This window comes from Erinaceus europaeus, chromosome 4, assembly GCF_950295315.1.
Source record: "Erinaceus europaeus chromosome 4, mEriEur2.1, whole genome shotgun sequence".
NCBI lineage: Eukaryota > Metazoa > Chordata > Mammalia > Eulipotyphla > Erinaceidae > Erinaceus > Erinaceus europaeus.
This window is the reverse complement of record NC_080165.1, coordinates 98,287,439-98,314,844: the sequence shown is the minus strand read 5'-3', so window position 1 is coordinate 98,314,844 and position 27,406 is coordinate 98,287,439. Positions and strand designations below refer to the sequence as shown.

Below are 27,406 nucleotides of genomic sequence, written 5' to 3'. Positions count from 1 at the left end.
GTGCCAGAAGAAAATTATCTTAGATGATCACAAGGAGAGTAGCCATGAATGCATTTGTCCTGAAAATGTTATTAAATACCTACATGTGCAAGTCATTAAGTATACAAAAGTAAACAAAAGGGTAGGAGGTTGGCACACCCAGTAGAGCACACATGTTACTGTGCTTTAGGACCCAGGTTCAAACCCCTAGTCCCCACCTGCAGGGATGGGGAGCTTAAGAAGTAGTGAAGCGGTGGGCTGCGTGTGTCTCTTTTTCTCTCTCCTTCTCTCCCCTTTCCCTATTGATTTCTCTCTGTCTTTATCCAATAAATAAATAATTTTTTAAAAAAGTAAACAAAAAGATATGTTCCTTGTCCTCATAGAGTTTAGATTCTCACTTGCTGAAATTAAGGGTACTTTCAGTAAGGATGTAACGTATATACATTAGACTTGTAATAATTGCATTGTGTGGAAACCACAAGGTACATACTCAGCAGTTATTCACAAGCTCCTAGCAATAGGATATTCTGAAGCTGACGCTGGGTCTGGCTGCTGCATACAAATATGTGAGCTTAGCCTAGAGGCCTATGAATGATAGGCCTCTGTCATTGTCTATATGAGCAGTATAGATCCGGGCAAGGAATCAGCTTCCTCTGTATTAGTGGGTGTGGTTCATAGAAACTTAGAAGAGTGGAGCAGGCATCTTCCAGTAAATTGCCCAAATGACTGCAACAAAGGAAAAGAGGATAGGAACCCACTCTCTGTTCTCTAGGCCTTTTAGAAAACATGGAGTTGCTGGGGCCGGGTGGTGGTGCACCTGGTTAAGCGCACGTGTTATAATAAGCAAGGACCTGGGTTCAAGTCCCCGGTCCCCACCTGCAGGGGAGAAGCTTCACAAGTGGTGAAGCAGTGTTGCAGGTGTCTCTCTATCTCTCTCCCTCTCTATCACCCCTTTCCCTCTCAATTTCTGGCTATCTCTATCTAATAAATAAATGAAGATAATTAAAATAAATAAAGAAAAAAGAAAACATGGAGTTATTCCTTTGGCCACATATATTCGGATGTATAGGAAAAGTGATATTGTAGACATAAAGGGAATGGGCACTGTTCAGAAAGGAATGCCCCACAAATGTTACCATGGCAAAACTGGAAGAGTCTACAGTGTTACCCAGCATGTTATTGGCATTGTTGTGAACAAACAAGTCAAGGGCAAGATTCTTGCCAAGAGAATTAATGTTTGCATTGAGCACATTAAGCACTCTAAGAGCAGAGATAGCTTGTAACGTGTGAAGGAAAATGATCAGAAAAAAAAGGAAGCTGGGAGTTGGGTAGTATCACAGCGGGTTAAGCGCACGTGGCGCAAAGTGCAAGGGCCGGTGTAAGGATCCTGGTTCGAGCCCCCGGCTCCCCACCTGCAGGGGAGTCGCTTCACAGGCGGTGAAGCAGGTCTGCAGGTGTCTATCTTTCTCTTCCCCTCTTTGTTTTCCCCTCCTTTCTCCATTTTTCTCTGTCCTATCCAACAATGATGACATCAATAACAATAACAATAATACAATAATAAAACAACAAGGGCAACAAAAAGGAATAAATAAATAAATAATTTTTTTAAAGTAAGCCAAAGAGAAGGGGACTTGGGTTCAACTGAAGCTCCAGCCTGCTCCACCCAGAGAAGAACCCTTTGTGAGACTCAATGGAAAGGAACCAGAGTTGCTGGAACCCATTCCCTATGAATTCATGGCATGATCAATATAAAAACTTAATAAAATATCAGAAATATATATATGAAACTTAGAAGAGGTTGTGTCCAAGTGAACTAACGCTCACCTGACATGCAGGCTAACAGGGTTGTTGGAAGTTAATCCCAATGGCTTATGCTTGTTCTCCTCAGGACACAGTAGTTGCTCTCCAAGCTCTTGCAAAGTATGCCACCACTGCCTATGTGTCTTCCAATGGGGCCAGCCTAACTGTGAAGTCCACTGGGAATTTCCAGCACACGTTCAGCATCCAGGCTGCCAACAGCTTAGTGTTTCATCAGAAGACTCTGCCCAATGCCCCTGGAGTGTACACCTTGGAGGCCTCAGGCCAGGGCTGTGTCTATGTGCAGGTAAGCAGAGATCCCCAAGGATAAGAACCTGTGCTGGGAAAGGGAGTCTGAAGTGTCCTCTCCTCTAGTAGAACCTTCTTTCTATCAATTTTATGTCCAAGGAGCACTGTCTGAACTGAACTGTGTGATTTTTTTTTTTTGAACTGTGTGATCTTTAAAGCTCTTCCCAACTCTGATTTGGTTATCTGTTTCCTTCTACTAGGTGGTGCTGAGATACAATATTCTCCCTCCGAAAAATATGGAGACCTTTAGTCTTAGTGTGGAAATGGGAAACACTAATTGTGAACAGCCTGTTTCCCCTCGATCCTTGACTCTTAGCATTCATGCCAGGTGAGGAGAACTAAAGTGTGGTGAATGCTAACTGGTGTGTGTGTGTGTGTGTGTGTGTGTGTGTGTGTGTGTGTATACACTGGTGATGCTGAAGGGGAAAATGACAGGCTCACACAGGTTTGCTTTTCTCTACCCCAGCTATGTGGGGAGTCGCAGTTCTTCCAATATGGCCATTGTGGAAGTGAAGATGCTTTCTGGCTTCAATCCCATAGAGGGCACCAATCAGTTAGTAAGTTGCTCCAGTTTTCTTCTTTTAACTAGTGTGTGTGTGTGTGTGTGGGGGGGGGGGGGTCTGACATGCTCATTAAAAGACTGGTGAAGTGGACGGCATGATATATATATATCCATGGATTTATAGTTATCCATATATATACATGTATATATGTATATGTATATATATATATATGTATATATCCATCACAATTAAAGTTATCTAAATGGACTACAAAGCTGTGTCAGATATAGGAATTGGAACCTGTGATAGTCTTGTTCACCCTCACTATACCTCCCCCCACCTCCTGTTTTTCAAATATATATTATCTCCTTGATCAGGACAGAACTTTGGAAGAGGACCTTAGTGGAAAGGGAAGTCTTTGTCTCTTAATCTCCGTTTCCCTCGTTCATTTTTAGCTTCTCCAGCAACCACTGGTAAAGAAAGTTGAATATGGAACTGACACACTTAACATTTACTTGGAAGAGGTAAGTATTCAGAAACAGATTCCAAGAGCTTCATTGTTCTTCTGTCTTTGCAACTTCACCTCTAATCTACACATGCTAGTGTCACAAACACAGAGATAAGGGGCCAGAAAATGAGTCCACTATCAATTAATGAATTGTCGGGAGTCGGGCAGTAGCACAGCGGGTTAAGTGCATGTGGCGCAATTAATGAATTGTCCCTCCAAACTGGCTTACCCCAAAATATATTGAAGCCTCCGGGGCAGTACTGATTAACAGATACAAAACATGAGTCATCTTACCATTTAAGAATTTCTAAGGGTGGGGGTATAGCATAATGGTTATGCAAAGAGACTTTCATGCCTGACTGAAGCTCTCAAGTCCCAGGTTCAATCCCCCACACCGCTATAAGCCAGAGCTGAGCAATGCTCTGGTAAAAAAAAAAAAAAATCTAAAGGATCAGAGAGATGCAAAGTGGTAGTGCAGAAGATTTGCTTACCTGAAGTGCCAGAGTTCAATATTCATCACCACCATATGCCAGAACTGAGTAGAGCTCTCTGGTCTCTTATCTATCCCTCTCTCATCAAAATATAAAGATGGATAAAACAATAATAATAATAATAAATCTAGCAAAGAGAAATAAATGAAATTAATCTTAATTTGTTTAACCTGGCATACCACAAATACTTTAACAAATAATTACTGGGTGGGGAAAACAGCATAATGGTTCTGCAAACAGACTCTCAAAGCTGAGCCTCTGAGACCCCGGTTTAAGTCCCTTGCATCATCATAAGCCAGAGCTGAGCTCTGGAAGGGAAAAAAAAAGTATATATCATATTCACAAAACTGTTGATGAGCTCTCTACATTAATTCTTTGCGTATCTTTAAAATTTAATACACATTTTTCACTCCCAGCACATCTTGGTTCTGACAGGTCACATTTCAAGTGCTCAATAGTGATACAAACATTATAGCTGTGGAGTGCAGCATAAGCAACTCCTAGGCTGTGAAACAGGTCTCCTGGGCTGATAATCCTGGTTCTAATAGCTGCTGCTGAGTCTTGGGCAAATCACTAAATATCTGTTTCCTTCAACTGTATAGTGAGGGTGAGTAAATTATAAAAATAGTTACTCATTTCATGGAACTAGAAGATAGAAGGCTTTGGACATGTCAAAATACTTAGAACTGTAGAGTACCCAATAGAAATTAACTATTGATATTTTGATGTAATGTTGATGTTGACATTTATAATATGTTTATATATGACCTTTTGTGTCAGCAAAAAACATTCTCAAGGAGTAGTAGTGTTCTAAAAATTATTACCATGTTTATTTCATCATATTGCTTTCAACACAAGGAATAAGGTAATCTTTTTTTTCACTTTTTTTTTTATTAGTGATTTAATAATGATGGACAAGATTGTGGGATAAATGGAATACGATTCATACAATCCCTCCCACCAGAGTTTCACATCCCATCCCCTCCATCAGAAGCTTCCCTATTCTTTATCTCTCTGGGAGCAGAGGCCAAAGATCTTTATGGGGTGCAGAAGGTGGGAGATCTGGCTTCTATAATTGCTTCTCCGCTGGACATGGGCATTGACAAGTTGATCCATACCCCCCGCCTGTTTCTATCTTTCTCTAGTGGGGTAAAGCTCTGAAGAGGTGGGGTTCCGGGACACATTGGTGTGGTCATCTGCCCAGGCAAGTCAGGTTGGCACCATGATAGCATCTGCAACTTAGTGGATGGAAAGAATTAAGATATAAAGCAGAACAAATTGTTTAATAATCAGGAACCTGGGAGTCGGGCGGTAGTGCAGCGGGTTAAACTCAGGTGGCACAAAGTGCAAGGACCGGCATAAGGATCCCAGTTTGAGCTCCCAGTTCCCCACCTGCAGGGGGTCACTTCACAGGTGGTGAAGCAGGTCTGCAGGTGTCTATCTTTTTCTCCCCCTCTCTGTCTTCCCCTCCTCTCTCCATTTCTCTCTGTCCTATCCAACAACGATGACATCAACAACAATAATAACTATAACAATAAAACAAGGGCAACAAAAGGGAAAATAAATAAATAAATATAAAAAAATAATCAGGAACCTAAAGGTAAGAATAGAGCAGATAAAATTAGGGGTCTTCATGTTGGAAGAAGCTAGGAAGTCTATTTTAGGTATATTCCAAGGGGCTCATGACTTTGCTAACTTGCCTGAGCCCGACAGCTAACATGCAGGTAGGCTAAGAGTGTTGTTTTGGAAGATGGTGTCAGAGTTGGGAATAGGACTAGAAAGGAACAAGGTAATCTTACCGTTAGTGAAAGAAAAGAGTATCTCCACTTTAAATGTATCTTTGTAGGCTGAGGAGCTAGCAAAGAGATTGTGCAATAGACTTTCATCTTGAAGTCCCAGGGGTCCCCCAAAACACTATAAGTCAAAGCTGAGCAGTGTTATCTCTCTCTCTCTCTCTTCTGAAAATAAATGCAATATTAAAAATATATACACTAGGGCCGGGCGGTAGCACAGCGAGTTAAGCACACATGGCACAAAGCACAAGGACCAGCGTAAGGATTCTGGTTCAAGCCCCCAGCTCCCCACCTGCAGGGTCTGCAGGTGTCTATCTTTCTCTCCTCCTCTCTGTCTTCCCCTCCTCTCTCCATTCTCTCTGTTCTATCCAACAACAATAATAACTATAATAACAATAAAACAACAAGGGCAACAAAAGGGAAAAAAAATAACCTCTAGGAGTAGTGGATTCGTGGTTCAAGCACAGAGCCCCAGCAATAACCCTGGAGGTTATATTTATATTTATATATATAAATATATATATATACATATGTATATATTCAGGCCTGGTGGTGATACACTTGATAAGACCTGGGTTCAAGGCCCCAATTCCCATCTGCTAGGAAAAATATTCGTGAGTGGTGAAGCAGGTCTGCAAGTGTCTCTTATTTCTCTTTCCCTATCTTCCCCTTACTTCTCAAATTACCTACCCAATAAATAAAATTACATACACACACGTATTGTTGTTACTAAAATTTATTTTTAGTCCCTTATCTTTGCACCAGCTCATTCATCTAGCTGGGTTTTTCTTTGTTTGTTTTATCTCCCAGGGAGCAAAGAATTGGATGCTTTGAGTGAGATATGTATAGTTTCTTTTGACACAACTCTAGTCATTCTCTCAAGAACAGCCCAGATTTAACACTGGGCTTTAGCTTTCTTACAAAGAAACATATGAAAGAATATGGGCTGGGGAAATAGCAAAATGACTATGCAAAAGGCCTTCATGCTTGAAGCTCCAATGTCCCAGGTTCAGTCCTGGATACCATTGTAAGTTAGAGTTGAGTAGTGCTCTTAGTTTTTTTGTTTGTTTTGTTTTTTGTTTTTAATCTAAGTTTATGATTCTTTTATATGCTTCTTTGTGTCTCACACAGCAACCCTCTTTCTACACAAAGAACCAAGGCTTCGGGTGACATATCCAAGCCATGCTATTTGTCTATTTGTCTATTTGTTGGGAACCAAGGTGGGAATAGGGCACGTAGATTCTAATTTGGAGAATAACAATGTTATAATTTAAAATAAGGGGGCTTTGCCTATGGCGCATAATGGATTTGGCTGTGGGGTGGCTGAGAATGGATTTAAACAAATCAAGGTTTTATTAGGGCAATACAAAGGTATGGGACATATATTTTAGGTACTGCAAAATAAGCAATTATCAGTAGGGGTTAAGAATACATTAGGTCTGGGAGTCGGGCTGTAGCGCAGCGGGTTAAGCGCAGGTGACGCAAAGCACAAGGACCGGCATAAGGATCCCGGTTCGAACCCCGGCTCCCCACCTGCAGGGGCGTCTCTTCACAGGCGGTGAAGCAGGTCTGCAGGTGTCTATCTTTCTCTCCTCCTCTCTGTCTTCCCCTCCTCTCTCCATTTCTCTCTGTCCTATCCAACGACAACAACAATAATAACGACAACAATAAAACAACAAGGGCAACAAAAGGGAATAAATAAATAAAAAATAAAATAAAATAAATAAAATTTAAAAAGAATACATTAAGTCCATAAAGTCCATGAGCTAGTTATCAAAATTTCAGTCCCATGAGATAAACAATTACAAAATAATTATCCACCAGGATATAGCTTATTCATGGCTGTAAAGGAGTCTAGAGTTTTCCGACTAGCTGAGTCACTAGTATTCAGTTCCCAGGAGGAGTAGCCATGGCAGGTACCCCGAACAGCCTCAGCCAGATGCATCTGACCAGAAGCAGCAGCAGCAGCCAAAGGGACCTGACTTTCTGTTGTCTGTGATTTTAAGTACATTTGGTCTACCCACAATCCATTGTGCGTTTGCACAGATCGAACCCACCCACAATCACTCTGCATTTGTGCAGATCACTGTATGCTGTGGCCAGGCTGACATCAGCCAAGCGCTGTGTCCAACTTCCTATAGTCGGCGGTATACTGCTTCAAACCATAACACCCTTGAGATGTAATGATTGACCTGGCCAGCAGTGTATCCAGTCAACTTTGTAAGGGAATTTCTAATGTGGGGCATCAAATCTAATTTTCTAAAAGTTAGTGTCCATGTGTAATTGGAGACTACATCTTCTTTTCTGTGTATATACTCCCCTTTTCTCTTGATCACTTTCCCCAGAGGAGTGTGTCATTTAACAAAAACAGATTTTGGGCAGGGGTGGAGTGGGGGTGAGGGGTGTAGGCTTGAACTTGGTTAAGCACACACATTACCATGCTCAAGGACCTAGATTCAAGCCCCCACTCCCCACTTGCAGTGGGGAAGTTTCAAGAGTGGTAAAGCAGGTCTGCAGGTGTCTATGTTTCTCTGTCCCTTTCTATTTCCCCCTCCCCTCTCATTGCTCTCCATACTATAAAATGAAAAATGAAAGAGAGGAAGGAAAGAAGGAAGGAAGGAAGGAAGGAAGGAAGGAAGGAAGGAAGGAAGGAAGGGGAAAAAAGGAAAAGAAAAACATCACTTGAAACAGTGGATTCCTCATGGAGACACCAAGTCCCAGTGATAATTCCGATAATTCTGGGGTCAATGTGATGGTGGTGGGAGGGTGTCCAGTTTTGGGATTCATCTCTCTCTCTCATTTTTATTTATCTATTTGTTAGTTTGGATGCTGCGTTTCATTAATCTCTTCCTTTATGCTTTCTTCTTTACTTTGGACTGAAGGGAGTGGGGAGAGTATATTTTCTGTTGCTCTTTTTCCAACTTCTTTTAAGTTGGATAAAATCTGTTTATTTTAGTTTTCCTTATTTCTTTATTTATTTAATATATTTTTAACATTTTCTATTTACTTATTATTGGATAGAGACAGAGAGAGAAATTGAGAGGAGAGGGGGGAGATAGAGAGGGAAAGAGATAGAGAGACACCTGCATCCCTGGTTCACCACTTGGGAAGCTTTCCCCCTGCAGATGGGGGTTGGGGGCTTGAATCTGGGTCCATTTGCACTGAACTATGTGTGCTTAACCTGGAGTACCACCACCTGGCCCTGTCTTCCTTGTTTTCTAGTGATTTTAAACAATAAACTGCCTTTAAGTTAGTTTGTTTTTACCAAAGCACTGCTCAGCTGTAGTAGGGTGGTAGGGATGAACCTGAGGCCTTTGGAGCCTCAGGCATGAAAGTCTTTTGCAGAACCATCCTGCTATCTTCTCGTCCCTAAAGTACATTCTTTGTCCCACAGCTTTGGCAAACATCGCTATCCTAATTTTTTTTTTTTTTTTGAAATGCATGAGGCTTTAAAGCTGTTCTCTTGTTATTAATTTCTAATTTTATTGCTTCATGGTCTGAAAACAGACTTTTCATTATAGTGAAATGTACTGGAATGTACTGGTGTTTCATTTATGATCTAATACACAGTCATAGTTTGGAAAGAATCAGTGTGTGTTCCAAAATGAAATTATTCTCCTTCTTTAGGGCTTGGATTTAATCCAGATCTGAATGTCCAAGATCATTATAGTTTTTGTTCATGTTTTGTTTGATATCTCTGTTATGTTTTTCTGTTTGCTCTAGCAGTGTCTGAAAATGTGTGCTGGAGTTTCTAATGATAATCATTGTTTTATCACTTTTTATTGGATAGGACAGAGAGAAATTGAGAGGGGTGGGGGAGATAGAGATGGGAGAAGAAAGATAGCCACCTGAAGACCTGCTCCACCACTTGTGAAGCAACCCCCCCACACACACACAGGTGGGGAGCTGTGAGCTTGAACCCAGATCCTTATGCAGGTCCTTGCACTTTTTTTTTTTTTAATCAACTTCTTTATGTAATATTACCCATTGTTGTTTTTGGTATTTTGAAAGTAGACAGTCAAGTGCATATCTTTATGAACACAAATTTTATTTTATTTTCCTTTTATTAGTAGCATAATATTCTCTTTTTAAAAATTTTATTATATTTATTTATTTTCCCTTTTGTTGCCCTTGGTTTTTATTATTGTTGTAATCATTATTTTTGTTGTTATTAATGTCGTCATTGTTAAATAGGACAGAGAGAAATGGAGAGAGGAGGGGAAGACAGAGAAGGGGAGAGAAAGACAGACACCTGCAGACCTGCTTCACCACCTGTGAAGCGACTCCCCTGCAGGTGGGGAGCCAGGGCCTTGAACCATAATTCTTCTGCTGGTTGCTTGCGCTTTGCACCACGTGCGCTTAACCCGCTGCGCTGCCGCCCGACTCCCACATAATATTCTCTTATCTCAATAATATATGTGGATATATTTAAATATACATATATATGTGTATCTTTGCCTTAAATTTTTACACATGTGCATGTTCTTTTTTGTCTAAAATTCTATCTGATCATATATTAAGAATGTTACTCCAGCTTTATATTAGTGATTTATTTTAAATCTTTATGGTAACTAAGGGCTGGTGAAATAGTTCACTTGGATAGGGCACTACTTTGCCATGTGTGCAACCCAGGTTCAAGCCCAGCCCCCATCACACTGAATAAAGTGTCAGTGCTGTGGTCTCTTTCACTCTCTGGCTTTGTCTCTATCAAAGAAAAAAAAAGTGGGTGGGGGAAAGGAAGGAAATCTTTTTTTATTTTTATCAAAGCACTGCTCAGCTCTGGTTTATGGTGATGGGAGCAGGGATATTGAACTTGGGATTTCGGAGCCTCAGGCATGAGAATCTCTTTGCATAACCATTATGCTCAATTCCCACCCAGGAAGGAAATCTTTATGGTAACTAAATAGTGAATAAGAACAGTAGTTAACAATGTACACTTAATACGTATGATGGGTTACATCTGGTGACATCTATATTGTATTAGAAACTAGGAAAAAAAAACTTAAATATCTTAAACAATGACAGTGAATACTATATTTTAGTACACTAATTCTAAGAAACAACCATATTTCACAAATAAAAATAATTAGATTGGGAGTCAGGCGGTAGGTAGCTCAGCAGGTTAAGCGCAAGGACCAGCCTAAGGATCCTGGTTCGAGCCCCGGCTCCCCACCTGCAGGGGAGTCTCTTCACAGGCGGTGAAGCAGTTCTACAGGTGTCTATCTTTCTCTCCCCCTCTCTATCTTTCCCTCCTTTCTCCATTTCTCTCTGTCCTATACAATAACAACGATATCAATCACAACAATAACTACAACAATAAAATAAGGACAACAAAAGGTAATAAATAAATAAATAAATCCTAATAAGAAAGGTAGGAATCAGCAGGTGACACTGTCCCTCAGAGTGGGGCAGAACGGAGAGGTCAAAGGGCTTCTGAAACTGTAATAAAACACCTAGGGTAGGGGGCCAGGCAGTAGCGACACGGGTTAAGCGTACATGGTGCAAAGCCCAAAGACCTGAGTAAGAATCCTGGCTGGAGCCCCGATCTCCCCACATGCGGGGGAGGGGGGGATCTCTTCTTAGGCGGTGAAGCAGGTCTACAGGTGTCTAGCTTTCTCTCCCCCTTTCTTTCTTCCCCTCCTCTCTCCATTTCTCTCTGTTCTATCCAACTACAATGAGAGCAATAACAATAATAATAATATAACAACAACGATAAACAACAAGGGCAAGAAAAAGGAAAAAATAGCCTCCAAAAGCAGTGGATTCATAGTGCAAGCACTGAGCCCCAGCGATAACCCTGGAGGCAAAGGAAAAAAATAAAAAAACACCTAGGATCTCTTAACTCCATATTACGTACAGCATTATTGTTACTTTAATCTTTGAATGTGATGTTTTGCCTGGCTTCTCCACAGCTCAGCAAGGAAACTCGGAACTATACCTTCACCATCAGCCAAAGTGTATTGGTCACCAACTTGAAACCAGCAGCCATCAAAGTCTATGACTATTACTTACCAGGTCAGGTTGGGGACTTACTTCCAACATAATTCTGTCCCATTCTTCAGATCACTCTTAATTTTTGTAAATATCCCTTCCTGGGCTGCAAAATAGCTCACTTGGATAGTGAGCTGCTTTGGCATGTAAGTGCCAAAATCTAGGTTCAAGCCCCACCCCCACCACATTGAAGGAAACTTCTGTGCTCTGGTCTCTTCCACTCTCTCTCTGCCTCTCTGCCTTTTTTGTCTCCATGTAAAATACATAGATAAATAATCAATAATTGATTATATATAAATTGCATATATATATATATATACATATATATATATATCCCTTCCTAAACTCCATGAGCTAATCAAAAACATTTTAATTCAATTAGTCTTTTTGAAAGTCTTTTACATTAAATATATTTTATATAGTACGGTTCACAGACCAAAAGAACAATGTGGACCATTGTTCTCTAAGAGCTAGCTATTAATATTTTTTTGCTACAGCTAAAACTATCCCCTGGTGTGCATATTGTTAGTGTTTGATGCTTCCTGTAATTCCGGATATGTTCACAACCTGTAAGAATTCTCTAGAAAGAGCAGAGGCAGTAGCTATTCTGAAGTATATGTTCTCTCAGTGTGTGAGATCTACACTATAATAAGATATGTCATCTTATTTTACAGATGAACAGGCAACAATCCAATATTCTGATCCATGTGAATGAGGTGAGTCCAAGAGAGAGAAGGGTGGGCTTTTGTAGAAGGATGGTAGTATTTCTTTTAATGCTTATTTATTTATGAAAGAGAGAGAGAACCGGAGTTTTACTTTGGCATATGTGATGCCGGCAATCAAGTTCAGCACCTCATGCATGCTTGAGAGAGCCGCTGCTCTTCCTGCTGGACCAGAGAGTGGTAGTATTTAAGTCGAGGGAAACATCTTCTGAGTTAGTATTATTGCCTTTTGTAAGCTTTTAAAAAATCTTTTTTATTTATTTATTACTGGATAGAGAGAAATTTAGAGGGGAAGAGGAGGGAGAGATAGGGAGAGAGAGAGGCACCTGCAGCCCTGCTTCACCACTCGTGAAGCTTTGCACCTACAGAGCTTGAACCCAGCTCCTTGTGTACTGTAATGTGTTCACTTTACCAGACCCCTGGGATTTTTTTTTTTTTAAGGGAGTGTCCTGGGTGAGTGAAATAGCACAGGCTAGTGTGCTTCTTTGCCATGCTTATGACCTATGTTCCAGTCCAGGCCCTGCACCATACTGGAGGACGTTTCAGTGCTATTGTCTCTTTTACTCTCTCTGCTTCTACTTTTTAAATACTTAATTTAATTAATTTACTTATTTGATAGAGACAGAAATTGAGAAGAAAGGGGAATATAGAAAGGGAGAGAGATACTGCAGCACAACTTCACTGCTCATGAAGGCTTATTAAACCAGGGTCCTTGCACATGATAATATGTGCACTCAACCAAGTGTATCACCACTTGGCACCCTCTGCCACTATCTTAAAAATGATAATTGTAATAATATAGTAATATTACACTGGTGAAATAGTTCACTTAGATAGTATGTGGATAGCTCTTTAAAATTATATCTAGGCTGGGGAGATAGCATATGATTATGCAGAAGGCCCCACGTTCAAGCCCTAGTACCACCATAAACCAGAACTGAGCCAGTGCTCTGGTCTCGCTGTCTCTCTGTATCTCTCACTCATTAAAAAAATAAATAAAATATATAAAAATATTTATGAGAGGAGAGAGAAAACCTTTGATACATGCTATGCCAGGGCTCAAACTCATGCTTGAAAGTCAAAGCTTTGGGGAGGGGGAAGATAGCATAATAGTTTACAAAAGACTCTTAAACCTGCACCACCATAAGCCACAGCTGAACGTGCTCTGGGTCTCTCTTTATCTCTCTCATTAAAATAAGTAAATACAAAATTAGAAAGAAAGACAGAAAGGAGAAAGAAAGAAAGGAAGGAAGGAAGGAAGAGAGGTAGAAAGACAGAAAGAAGGAAAAGTCCAGTTCAAAGATTTATCCCCTGAACCACCTCCTGGGCTATTGGATAGTGTGTTGCTTTGCATATTCAAGACCCAGGTACAAGCCCAGTGCCCAGCTCACTGAAGGAAGCTTCAGTGCTATTTCAGTCTCTTTTTCTTCCTTCCTTCTTTCCTTTTCTTTTTATATTTTTATTTATTTATTCATGAAGAAGATAGGCAGAGAAAGAAAAACCAGGCATCACTCTCATATGCTGCCAGTGATTAAACTCAGGATCTCACACTTGAGAATTTTGTGCTTTATCCAAAACTGCATCACCTCCCATATCACTGTTGTTTCATTCTCTTTCTGCTTGTCTCTATTTGAAAAAAAAAAAAAAAAGAGCAATAGGAAGGAAGGAAGGAAGGAAGGAAAGAAGGAAGGGAAAGGAAGGAAGAGAAGAGAAGAAAGTATAATAGTGAACACCAGAAAAGAAATAAAAAAGAGGGAGTCAGGCTGTAGTGCAGCGGGTTAAGCGCAGGTGGCGCAAAGCACGTGGACCGGCTTAAGGATCCCGGTTCAAGCCCCTGGCTCCCCATCTGCAAGGGAGTTGCTTCACAGGCGGTGAAGCAGGTCTGCAGGTGTCTCTCTTTCTCTCCCCCTCTCTGTCTTCCCCTCCTCTCTCCATTTCTCTCTGTCCTATCCAACAACAATGACATCAATAACAACAATAATAATAACTACAACAATAAAACAAGGGCAACAAAAGGGAATAAATAAATATTTTAAAAAATAAAATAAAATAAAAAAGAATAGTGACATTGACACAAAGGATTCTTTTATTTATCTATCTATTTATTTATTTATTTTCCTTTTTGTTGCCCTTGTTGTTTTTTTATTCTTTTAAAAAATATTTATTTATTCCCTTTTGGTGCCCTTGTTATAATTATTATTGTTGTTATTGATGTCATCATTGTTGGATAGGACAGAGAGAAATGGAGAGAGGAGGGGAAGACAGAGAGGGGGAGAGAGAGATAGACACCTGCAGACCTACTTCACCACTTGTGAAGCGACTCCCCTGCAGGTGGGGTGTTTTTATTGTTGTCATTATTATTGTTGTTGTTACTGATGTCATTGTTAGACAGGACAGAGAGAAATGGAGAGAGGAGGGAAGACAGAGAGCGGAAGAGAAAGATAGACACCTGCAGACCTGCTTCACCACTTGTGAAACAACTCCTCTGCAGGTGGGGAGCCCGGGGCTCCAACCTGGTCCTTGCCACATGCACTTAACCCACTGCACTACCGCCTGACTCCCGACACAAAGTATTCTATGTGATATTTTAAAACAGTGTTTTTATGTCAGATTGAAAACCGATGGCTTTTTCTCTAATTGTTTTATGTTATCCTGTCTTTGTACATGACAATCCTAAATCAAAAGTAAAGATTTCCAGAGTCTACTTCTCTGAGCTAACTATGACCTGATCAGGTTTCAGGAGGTTGTGGGGGATTTTTGTTGTTGTTGTTGTTCTAGATAAGATAAAGCTCCTCTACAACAATTATCACAGTGTCTTCTGTTTTTGTTTTTGTTATTTTTCCCCCAGGATAGAAGCTGGAAAAGAACTAAATTATTCTTCTATGACATTACTGGACAATGTTCTTCTGCCCCTTAACGAGCATAATCAATTTCAGTCAAATCCTTTGCTTTCCCTAACTGAACAGGGAGTGGGCCTGAATCTCAGTTACTTTCTACCCCCTGGCAGATGTATAGGTGTGGGAATAAAGCCCTGGGGGAGACGGAGCAAGAATAATCACACAAAGGAATTGCAAGGGGAAGATCACTGTGGGAGGGGACGTGGCTTAGTCTGTGATCCAGGGAAGATAAGAATGTCTTCCTAGAGGCTACAGCAAAAGAAAGATGGAATTTAGGGCTTTGGGGGGATAGACTAAAAATAACAACAACAATAATAAAATTATTACTTTGAGAAGAAAAATCTGCATCCTTATTTCTTTATGCATGTCTGTAGATATTTTAATATTTTATTTTAAAGATGTTGATTGGGTTTGAAATGAGAAATCTATAGGCTCCTGGTAGACGCCCAGTTCTACATTCCAGCATCCCAGTGGTGGGCTCTGATGGTAGCCAACCTGCTCTCACCTTTATTGTCAGCACCTTGGTGGACACTGTTTCTAACCAATCAGCTTGTGCCACGCCCAATTTGCAACTGATAAAAGCTGGGTGCTAAGAACAAGCTTGTACAGATATGGTAGGAATTGGCTTGTAACCTGTTAATGTAATAAAGTATCTCCCTGCCCTCCACTCCGCCTTAGCCTCTGTCTCCTCCTTTGGATCTGCTGCACCCTGGAGCAGTAACACTCGGAGCTGTTCCTTGGATATGTCCATAACAGGTTAGGGGAGACAGCATAACGATTATGCAAAAAAGACTTCAGTGTTCCAGGTTCAATTTTAAGCACCACCATAAACCAGAGCTGGGCAGTGTTCTGGTGGGGAAAAACAAACATACAAAAACAAAACAAAACAAAAACCATATATTTGGGCTTTTTCTTTATACTTTTTCTTTTTCTCCCAGACTTGTCAAAGAATCACATTGAGAACTTGGAATAAAGAATTCTAATTAAGGTGGTCCGGGAGGAGGTGCAGTGGATAAAGCACTGCATTCTTAACCAAGAAGTTCCGAGTTCAGTCCCCGGCAGCACATGTTCCAAAGTAATGTCTGGTTCTTTCTCCCTCTCCTCCTGTCTTTCTCATGAATAAATAAACAAATTCTTTAAAAAGAAAGAAAGAAAGAAAGAAAGAGAGAGAGAGAGAGAGAAAGAAAGAAAGAGAAAGAAAGAAAAGAAGAAAGAAAAGAAAAATTCTAATTTAGAAGTTGTGTTCAGGGAACCAGGCAGTGGCACACCTGGTTGAGTTCACACATTACCATGCTCAAGGTCAAGGTTCAAGTCCCACTCCCCACCTGTAGGGGGGAAGCTTCATGAGCAGTGAAGTTGGTCTGCAGGAGTCTCTCTTTCTCTCTATCTCCCCCCTCCCTTTCAATTTCTCTCTGTCTCTATCTTATTTTAAATTAATAAATATTAACTTTAAAAAAGAATATAGGGAGGAAATCATATGCTAAAGATGAGCCCTGAGAGGTAAACAGAACTTGAGCGCTTGATGATATCACCCAACCAGCCTAGACTGAGGGTTCTTGTCAAGGTCTGGTTGGTCAATGAGGAAAACAAATACTAACTTCAAAGATCATAGATTAAATTGGCATGTACTTTTAATCTAGAAAAAACAAGACTGTAGTATTTGATGGTAACTCACATGGTTAAGCACACGTTACCACATTCTAGGACCTGGGTACGAACCCCTGAATCCCACCTGTAGGGAGGAAGTTTCATGAGCCATGCTGCAGATGTCTTTCTTCCTCTCAGTTTCTCTCTCCCTCTCTGTCTTTCTCTTTCTCTCACCTCTATTAAAAAAAAATAATAAAAAAGATGAAAAATGGCTACTGCAAATGATGGAGTCATGTTGGCAACAAGCCCTAGCCACAACTCTGAAGGCAAATTGTGTGTGTGTGTGCGTGTGCGTGTGCGTGTGCATGTGTGTGTGTATGTGCGCACTGCTGGGCTAGGGAGATGGCATAATGGTTATGCAAAAAGACTTTAGTGTATGAGACTGTGACATACCAAGTTCAATCCGGAGCAACACCATTAGTCAGAGCAGGGCTTTGGGGGGAAAACGTTAGTATGCACAGGTTTATTTTATTTTATTTTAAGTTATCTTATTTTATTATTTTTAACCAGAGCACTGTTCAGCTCTGGCTTATGGTGGTGCAGGGGATTGAACCTGGGACTTTGGAGCCTCAGGCATGAGAGTCTCTTTGCATAACCATTAGGATATCTACCCTCCGCCCTAGTATGCACAGTTTATCCAGGCTTCTTTCCTTCAATAGTATTTATGATAGTCATTGATACTGTTGTGGGTAGTTGTAGATCATTTGTTCCCATTGTCTAGTGATTTTTTTAATTTCTTTATTGGGGAATTAATTTTTTACATTCAACAGTAAATACAATAGTTTGTACATGCATAACATTTCCCTGTTTTCCATATAACAATAGGACCCCCACTAGGTCCTCTGTGATTCTTTTTAAAGTTTGATTTATTTATTTTATTTGATAGGACAACGAGAAATTGAGAGGGAAGGGCAACAGAGGGAGAGACACCTGCAACACTGCTTCACCACTCATGAAGCTTTTCCCCTACAGGTACCAGGAGTTTGAACCTGTGTCCTGTATATAGTAACACATGCATTTAGCCAGGTGTGCCACCACCCAGTCTGTCCAATGGTGATTGTCCCCCCCACCCTTGTCTTCCCTCTCCTTCTTCTTCTTCTTCTTCTTCTCCTTCTCCTTCTCCTTCTCCTTCTCCTTCTCCTTCTCCTTCTCCTTCTCCTTCTCCTTCTTCTTCGTCTTCGTCTTCTTCTTCTTCTTCTTTGGATAGAGACAGTGAAATTGCAGTATGGGAGGTGGCACATTGGATAAAGCACTGGACTCTCAAGCATGGGGTCCTGAATTCAATCCCCAGCAGAAAAATGTGCCAGAATCATGTCTGGATCTTTCTCTCTTTCTCTCTCCTTCTATCTTTCTCATTAATTAATAAATAAAATATTTAAAAAGAGAGAGAGGGAGAGAGTAAAATTGAGTGGGAAGGGTGAGGTAGAAGGGAAAACAGAGACACCTGCAGTAGTGCTTCACTGCTCTTGAAGATTTCCCCCTACCAAGGATGCCACCACCTAGTCCTTGCCCAATTTTTTTTTTTTTTGCCACAGGGGTATCACTGGGGCTCAGTGCCTACACTTGGGATGCATTGGATCGACCTTCTCGTGGTGCATCCCGTGAGTACCCATTCATTGGGGAAACTGACGATCCTTCCTAGCCGACTGAATCCACATGGATCCCAGTCACTTTCAAAGCCAGCAACAAGCAGCTCCTGACAGCTTTCAACCTGACCTGTTGACTGGCTACGGAAGAAGGGCAAACACTAGAAGAAGAAGAAGGAGGAGGAGGAGGAGGAGGAGGAGGAGGAGGAGGAGGAGGAGGAGGAGGAGGAGGAGGGAGGAAAAGAAGAAGAAGAAGAAGGAGAAGAAGGAGAAGAAGGAGGAGGAGAAGAAGAAGAAGAAGAAGAAGAAGAAGAAGAAGAAGAAGAAGAAGAAGAAGAAGAAGAAGAAGAAGAAGAAGAAGTGCCTACACTACAAATCCACTGCTCCTGGCAGTCATTTTCCCCTTTCTATTTGATAGGACAGAGAGAAGTTCAGAGGGGAAAGACTGATAAGGAGAGAGAGCAAGAGCTGCAGCACTGCTTCACCACTCATGAAGCTTCCTCCCTGTAGGAGGGGAGCAGAGGCTCAAATCTGGGTACTTGTGCACAGTAATATTTAAGCTCAACCAGGTGCACCACTGCCTGGTCCCCAAGTACTTCTTTGTCCAAGATTCTTTTTTTTCTTCCCTTTTGTTGCCCTTGTTTTGTGTTTTTTTTATTGTTGTAGTTATTGATCGTTGTTAGATAGGACAGAGAAATGAAGAGAGGAGAAGGAAAAGATAGACACCTGCAGACCTGCTTCACCACCTGTGAATCGACTTCCCTGCAGGTGGGGAGACAGGGGCTCGAACAGGGATCCTTAGGCCTAACCTTGTGCTCCGGGCCACGTGCGCTTAACCCGCTGCGCTACTACCCTGTCTAAAGTTTTTTTTTTTAATATTTATTTATTTATTCCCTTTTGTTGCCCTTGTTGTTGTAGTTGTTGTTGTTATTGATGTCGTCGTTGTTGGATAGAACAGAGAGAAATGGAGAGAGGAGGGGAAGACAGAAGGAGTAGAGAGAGGCCAGGTGGTGGCACACCTGGTTAAGCACACATGTTACAATGTGCAAGGACATGTTACAATGTGCAAGGACCGCGGTTCGAGCCCCTGGTCCCCACCTCTATGGGGAAAGCTTTGCGAGTGGTGAAGCAGTGCTGCAGGTGTCTCTCTGTCTCTCTCCCTCTCTATCACCCCCTTCCCTATTGATATCTGGCTGTCTCTATACAACAAATACATAAAGATAATTTAAAAATTTTTTTTAAAAAGGAGGAGGAACCCCTCCTACCCTATGGTTTTGTTAATTCTTTCTTAAATAAAAAAAAATAAAAAAATAAAATAAAAAGGAGGAGGAGAGAAAGATAGACACCTGCAGACCTGCTTCACAACCTGTGAAGGGACTCCCCTGCAGGTTGGGAGCCGGGGGCTGGATCTGGGATCCTCACGCCAGTCCTTGAGCTTTGCACCACATGTACTTAACCCGCTGCGTTACCGCCCGACTCCCTCCAAGGTTTCTTCTTTTTTTTTTTTTTTTAATATTTATTTTATTTATTTATTCCCTTTTGTTGCCCTTGTTGTTTTATTGTTGTAGTTATTATTGTTGTTGTCGTTGTTGGATAGGACAGAGAGAAATGGAGAGAGGAGGGGAAGACAGAGAGGAGGAGAGAAAGACACCTGCAGACCTGCTTCACCGCCTGTGAAGCGACTCCCCTGCAGGTGGGGAGCCGGGGTTCGAACCGGGATCCATATGCCGGTCCTTGTGCTTTGCGCCACCTGCGCTTAACCCGCTGCGCTACAGCCCGACTCCCTCCAAGGATTCTTAATGATCAAATTGATTATGTCTTCCTTCAGTTTTGTTGAAAGAACTGTAAAGCATGACTTCAAATACAAACTTGCATTAAGATAGTTCACGTGGAAGTTGGGTGGTAGCGCGACGGGTTAAGCGCACATGGCGCCAAGCGAAAGGACCTGTTAAGGATGCGGTTCGAGCCCCCGGCTCCCTACCTGCAAGGGAGTCGCTTCACAGGCGGTGAAGCAGGTCTGCAGGTGTCTTTCTCTCTCCCTTTCTGTCTTCCCCTCCTTTCTCCATTTCTCCCTGTCCTATCCAACAACGACATCAATAACTACAACAACAATAAGAAAACAACAAGGGCAACAAAACAGAATAAATAAACATAAAATATCTTTTAAAAAAATGATAGTTCACCTACAAAAAGTGACAATATTTCAACTTGTATTTGGTCATCAGGAGATTGGTTTTATTTACTTTTATTTTGTTTGGTATTTGTTGTTGTTTTGCTAGAAATAGAAAGAAATTGAGAGGGAAGAAAGATAGGGAGAGATAAAGAGAGAGATTTGCAATACTGCTATACTATTTGTGAAGCTTTCCCCCTACAGGTGGAAATCAAATGTTTGAACCTAGGTTCTTATCCCTTATCCATTGTGCCACTGCTTGGCCCCAAGAGATTGTTTTTTTTTTTTTTAATTTCTTTATTGGGGAATTAATGTTTTACATTCAACAGTAAATACAATAGTTTGTACATGCATAACATGTCCTAGTTTTCCATATAACAACACAAGCCCCACTAGGTCCTCTGTCATCCTTCTTGGACCTGTATTCTCCCCCACCCACCCACCCCAGAGTCTTTTACTGCGGTGCAATACGCCAATTCCAGTTCAGGTTCTACTTCTGTTTTCTTTTCAGATCTTGTTTTTCAACTTAGGCCTGAGAGTGAGATCATCCCATATTCAGTAGGCCAGGTGGTAGTGCACCTGATTAAGTGTACAGGTTCTAATGCACAAGGACACAGGTTCAGGCTCCTTTGTCACCATCTGCAGTCAGAAAGCTACATGAGTGGCAGGTTACACTCTCCCTCTGTGCCCCCCTTCCCTCTCAATTTTTCTCTCTATACAAAAAATAAATAAACACATAGATGGCATTTTTAAAAAGAAGTGTGATTAAAATATCATGATTAAAATAGCATTTAGACAGTATTAGCTGTTGTGAGGAGATACCCTGGACATGCATCCAAGAGTGATGGTTTTTACCCTGCCAAGTAACAAGCTCCTTCTCCATCCCAAAGAGTGGAACCAGCTCTAACCAGGCAAGGCAGTGACGCCTTGTGGCCAGAGAGGGAAGTACATAATGGTGTCTACTATACTTTTCTTTCTTTTTAAAAAAATTTTTATTGTTGTAGTCGTTGTTGGATAGGACAGGGAGAAATGGAGAGAGGAGGGGAAGACAGAGAGGGGGAGAGAAAGACAGACACCTGCGGACCTGCTTCACCACCTGTGAAGCGACTTCCCTGCAGGTGGGGAGCCGGGGTCAAACAGGCATTTTTAAGCGGTCCTTGCACTTTGTACAACGTGCGTTTAACCCGCTGCGCTACCGCCCAACTCCCTGTACTTTGATTTTATCTCGTTTGGTTTTATCATTTATTTTGGAGAAGGTTAGATGTCCTGGTAAAAGTTCAAGCATACGAAAGACACCTTTCACCTCTTTTCTCCTAGTTTCTGTCTCAAAAGTGATCATTATTAAGTGCCGTTAGAAGCTGGCTCATTGAAAATATTGCCTACACACCTATTGATGAAACAAGGGCAGGTCTATTGAAACCGTGGTGAGACAGCACACTGCCTTGAAGGAGCCTTAGCCTTCTGCAGGAGGTGAAACCGCTCACGATATTTATAAGCTTTTTGTCTGGCTTAGCTCAGGTCTTTCAGTGGAGGGGGTTAAGATGGATAATGATTTACAGTGGTAGCTACTGCAAGTTGAATTTTGTGAAAAATTTTAAAGACTGGATAATCATTTAATAACTGTCTGTGAAAAAGTGGAGAAGTTTAAATTTTTTAAAATCCCCTGGAAAATTCAGAAATGAACAATACCATGTCTGTAGCTTCTATTTTCTGGACAAAAGTCTTCCTGGAATACTAATATATTTTTTAAATATTTTATTTATTTATGAGAAAGATAGGAGGAGAGAGAAAGAACCAGACATCACTCTGGCACGTGTGCTGCTGGGGATTGAACCCGGGACCTCATGCTTGAGAGTCCGAAGCTTTATCACTGCACCACCTCCCGGACCATGGAATACTAGTATTATATCATTTTTAACATTGTTTCTTTTTAAATTTTTATTTATTTATTTATTTATTTATTTACTGAGAGCAAAGGGAAAATAGAGTGAGAGAGAGACATCTGCAAACCTGCTTCACCACTCAAAACCCTGCAGGTGGAGGGCAGGGGGTTGAACCACCCAGCCCCTAAAGTCATTGTAAAGTCAAGGTAATGTACACAGTAAACTGGATGGGTATCGATAACACTCAGTTCCTTGTATGTCTTTTGAGAAATAATCTGTGTTTACAATAGTGCTTGTATAAATTTGAGAACTGGGTGGTGCCAAACCTGGTTGAGCACACCTGTTATAAAGCACAAGGACCCATGTTGGATCCACCAGTCCCCACCTGCAGGGGAAGTTTTTGTGAGTGGTGAAGCAGAGCTACAGTTGTCTCTGTGTCTCTTCCTTTCTATCACTCCTTACCTCTTGATTTCTGACTATATATACCCAATAAATAAAGATAATAAAAAATTTTAAATAAATTTGAGAGAAGTGCTCTCCTCCCCTCTGACAGTTCTCAATAGGGTACCTACAGGACAAGCTGGACAGTAATTGCCTGCAGCAAACAGTCAGCTGAGCCTTGGTCTTCAGGAAGAGTTCTCTTTTCGAAGTTCACTCTCCCCTCTGCTCATTGTGAGGAATCCTTCTAGAACTGAAGCCTGAGGTGTTCAGTGAAAACTGCGCTCACTTGGTCCTGTTAGAGGATGTCATCTGTGCAGTAACCCCACCTCCCAGCCAAAGACTCCTATCTTCCCAGATCATTTTGAAGTACTAAAACTTTTAACTACAGGAACTTTTTTTTTTCAGTGTATTGGTTAAGATACGGTTCTTCAATTTCCTGTCATGTTTCTGAAGTTATCTGGGTCTCTCTCCTTGTACACTGGACTCTATGAAGCCACAGCAAAAGGACAACCTAAGAATTGTTAATACAGCTGTGAAGAACATCCATCCTCCTGAGCATCTGGATAACCTTTGCATTCCAATGGAGCACAACACTGCCTGGTCATTGGCAGAGCCCAGATTATTTCATTAGACCCAGTAATTCCATTCTAGACCATTTTACCTGAGAACTAACAACATATGCTGGCTACACAAAGACTTGTTGACCCAATTAGTTTAGTCCACCCAATAGTTGGTAGGTGTCTTCCTTTCTGCCTCAAACCTTATAATGAGAAACACAGTGGCAAGAGAGTTTGGGATTACCCAACATTAAAATTCTGAGTCATGTCAGGGTCAAGGAAAAAAAAATTTTTTTAACATTTATTTATTTGTTCATTCCCTTTTGTTGCCCTTGTTTTATTGTAGTTATTGTTGTTATTGTTGTTATTGATGTCATTGTTGGATAAGACAGAGAGAAATGGAGAGAGGAGGAGAAGACAGAGAGGGGGAGAGAAAGATAGACACCTTTCAGACTTGCTTCAACCACTGTGAAGCAACTCCTCAGCAGTTGGGGAGCCAGGGGTTCAAACCAGGACCCTTATGCTGGTCCTTGTGCTTTGCGCCACCTGTGCTTAACCTGCTGTGCTACCACCCGACTCCCAAGGAAATCTTAATCATTTCACTTCTATGAAATTCTCTTTTTTCTTTTTCATTCTTTTTCTTTTTCTGGAGTAATGGCTCAACTGGTTCAATCCCCAGTAAACAGAGTACTCTGGCTTCTTTCTCTCCTCTCTCTCATTTGAAACTCTCTCATAAGTAAAAAATAAAATAAATCTATTAAAATATATTTATTTTATTTAAATATATATTTATTTCATTTTAAATATCTTTTATTTATTTTAATTTGAGAAAAAGATAGACAGAGAGACACTAGAGACACTCAACTCTGGTTTATGATAATGTGAGGGACTGAACCTGGGACTTTGGAGCATCAGGCATGGAAGTCTTTTTGCTTAACCATTGTGGTATTTCCCCCACCCAAAACAAACAATTTGGGGGGGGGGTATTTTTTTAAATAAACATTTTTTAAAAATACTATAGAGGGGGGAGTCGGGCGGTAGCGCAGCAGGTTAAGTGCACATGGCGCAAAGTGCAAGGACCGGCTTAAGGATTCCGGTTCAAACCCCTGGCTCCCCACCTGCAGGGGAGTCGCTTCACAAGAGGTGAAGCAGATCTGCAGGTGTCTATATTTCTCTCCTGCTCTCTGTCTTCCCCTCCTCTCTCCATTTCTCTCTGTCTTATCCAACAACGAAGACATTCTCTGTCCTATACAACAATGAAGACATCAATAACTACAACAATAAAAGGACAAGGGCAACAAGAGGGAATAAATAAATAAATATTAAAAAATCTAATAAAAAGATAACAAAAAATACTATAGAGGGTTGGGTAGTGGCACACCCATTTAAGCTTATAAATTATTATGTGCAAGCACCTAGTTTCAAGTCCCTGATCCCCACCTGCAGAGAGGAAGCTTCGTGAGAAATGCAGTGCTGCAGGTGTCTCTCTCCCTTCCCTTCACAATGTATCTTTATCAGATTAAAAAATGATAAAGAAATATTTTTAAAATACTAAAATAAAACTCTAAAAAATATTTCAAAGTTTATTTTGACTTAAAAAAAAACACTTATTGGGGCTGGGTGTTGGTGCACTGGTTAAGTACACATGTTATAGTGCTTAGGGATCAGAGTTCAAGAACCCAGTCCCCACCTTCGGGGAAAGCTTTACTAGTGGTGAAGCAGGGCTCTAGGTGTCTCTCTGTCTCTCTCCTTCTCTATCTCCCCCTTCCTCTCAATATCTGGCTGTCTCTATCCAATATATAGGCTAAAAATTTACTTATTTATTCTCATGGGAGAAACAGAGAGAGATCAGAACACTGCCCCACTCTGGCATTTGGTGACATCAAGATTGAAGCTGAAACCTCTAGAGTCTCAGACATGCAAGCATGGTAGGATTCTGCTGTGTTATCTTTATAAAATTCTTTTTTTTTTTCCATTGGGAAATTAATGTTTTACATTCAACAGTAAGTACAATAGTTTGTACATGCATAACATTCTCCAGTTTCCCATATAACACTACAAGCCCCACTAGGTCCTCTGTGATCCTTCTTGGACCTGTATTCTCCCCACCAACCCACACCAGAGTCTTTTACTTTGGTGCGATACACCAATTTCAGTTCAGGTTCTACTTCTGTTTTCTTTTCTGATCTTGTTTTTCAAGTTCAGCCTGAGAGTGAGATCATCCCATATTCATCCTTCTGTTTCTAACTTTTTCACTCAACATGAATTTTTCAAGGTCCATCCAAGATCGGCTGAAAACGGTAAAGTCATCATTTTTTGCAGCTGAGTAGTATTCCATTGTGTATATATACCACAACTTGCTCAGCCACTCCTCTGTTGTTGGACACCTGGGTTGCTTCCAGGTTTTGGCTATTACAAATTGTGCTGCCAAGAACATATGTGTACACAGATCTTTTTGGATGGATGTGTTGGGTTCCTTAGGGTCTATCCCCAGGAGAGGAATTGCAGGATCATAGGGTACGTCCATTTCTAGCCTTCTGAGAGTTCTCCAGACTATTCTCCACAGAGGTTGGCCCAATTGACATTCCCACCAGCAGTGTAGGAGGGTTCCTTTGACCCCTCACCTCTCCAACACTTGCTGCTGTTACCTTTTCTGATGTATGACATTCTCACAGGAGTGAAGTGATATGTCATTGTTGTCTTGATTTGCATTTCTCTGACAATCAGAGACTTGAAGCATTTTTTCATGTGTTTCTCAGCCTTTTGGATCTCTTCTGTGGTGAATATTCTGTCCAAGTCCTCCCCCCATTTTTGGATGGGGTTATTTGTTGTCTTGTTGTTGAGTTTGGCAAGCTCTTTATATATGTTGGTTATTAAACTCTTGTCTGATGTATGGCATGTAAAGATCTTCTCCCATTCTGTGAGGGGTCTCTTGGTTTGGGTAGTGGTTTCTTTTGCTATGAAGAAGCTTTTTAATTTGATGTAGTCCCATAGGTTTATACTTGCCTTAGTCTTCTTTGTAATTGGATTCGTTTCATTGAAGATGTCTTTAAAATTTATGTGGAAAAGAGTTCTGCCAATATTTTCCTCTAAGTATCTGATAGTTAGTGGTCTAACATTCAAGTCCTTGATCCACTTGGAATTTACTTTTGTATTTGGTGAAATACAGTGATTCAGTTTTATTCTTCTGCATGTTTCAACCCATTGTTTCCAACACCATTTGTTGAAGAGACTCTGCTTTCCCCATGTAATAGTCTGGGCACCTTTGTCAAAGATAAGATGTCTATAGGTGTGGGGCCTCACTTCTAGGCTCTCAATTCTATTCCACTGATCAGTGTGTCTATTCATGTTCCAGTACCAAGCAGTGACAATGGCCCTATAATACAATTTGAGATCTGGGAGTGTGATGCCTCCAGTTCTGTTTCTTTTTCTCAAGATTGTTTTGGCAATTCTAGGTCTTTTCTGTTTCCAGATAAACATTTGTAGCATTTGTTCTATTCTCCAAAAAAATGTGATTGGGATCTTGATGGGGATAGCATTAAGTTGTAGATGGTTCTGGGTAGTATATTCATTTTGATGATGTTAATTCTTCCAACCCATGAACATGGAATATCTTTCCACTTCTTTGTGTCTTTTTCAATTTCCTTGAGTAGTGACTCATAATTTTCAGTATACAGGTCTTTCACTCCTAGATATTTTATTGTTTTAGTTGCTATAGTAAAAGGTGTGTTGCTATGCTTCACATTGGTTTGGTCTCACTCTCCCCTGCCGGGAAATTTGGTTTGGCCCTTGCTAGTTTTCGCACTACTCCCTTCTCCCCGCCCCGTACCCTATGTACTTCCTGAGTTCCTGCCACAGCCACCGGAGGAGAAGGATGCAGGATAGATCTGTGTGGTGATTAGTTTCAGAGTCCCTCTCTGCCGCGGGAGGAGAAAGACGGAAGAGCACATGTTTGCCCGCTCGTGAATAAAGATTAAACTGCGTTCTCAGCTCAGCCGTGTTTCTGGTTGATTCTGTTACCCACCCGTGAAGCCAGCCCGGTGATAACAACATATGGCGCCTACAACATGGGAAGTGACCTGCCCATCCCCCAGATAAGTGACAATTTGGCTACCTATGCACTATGGCCTTC

The 27,406-nt window shown here is 41.1% G+C and overlaps 1 protein-coding gene and 1 long non-coding RNA gene across 2 annotated transcripts in view; both read left to right on the top strand.

Moving 5' to 3' along the window:
- Nucleotides 1–15,287, top strand: part of A2ML1 (alpha-2-macroglobulin like 1) — a 67,026-nt gene extending 51,739 nt beyond the window's left edge. Inside the window, exons 30-36 of the mRNA XM_007537629.2 lie at nt 1,868–2,083; nt 2,286–2,413; nt 2,552–2,642; nt 3,044–3,112; nt 11,293–11,395; nt 12,046–12,087; nt 14,942–15,287. Coding sequence (XP_007537691.1) covers nt 1,868–2,083; nt 2,286–2,413; nt 2,552–2,642; nt 3,044–3,112; nt 11,293–11,395; nt 12,046–12,086 — 648 coding nt within the window. The 3' untranslated portion in view covers nt 12,087; nt 14,942–15,287. The remainder of the gene's footprint in view (nt 1–1,867; nt 2,084–2,285; nt 2,414–2,551; nt 2,643–3,043; nt 3,113–11,292; nt 11,396–12,045; nt 12,088–14,941) is intronic.
- LOC132538121 (uncharacterized) overlaps nt 1–27,406 on the top strand; it is a 350,189-nt gene that overhangs the window by 202,460 nt on the left and 120,323 nt on the right. The gene's annotated exons all lie outside the window — the stretch shown is intronic.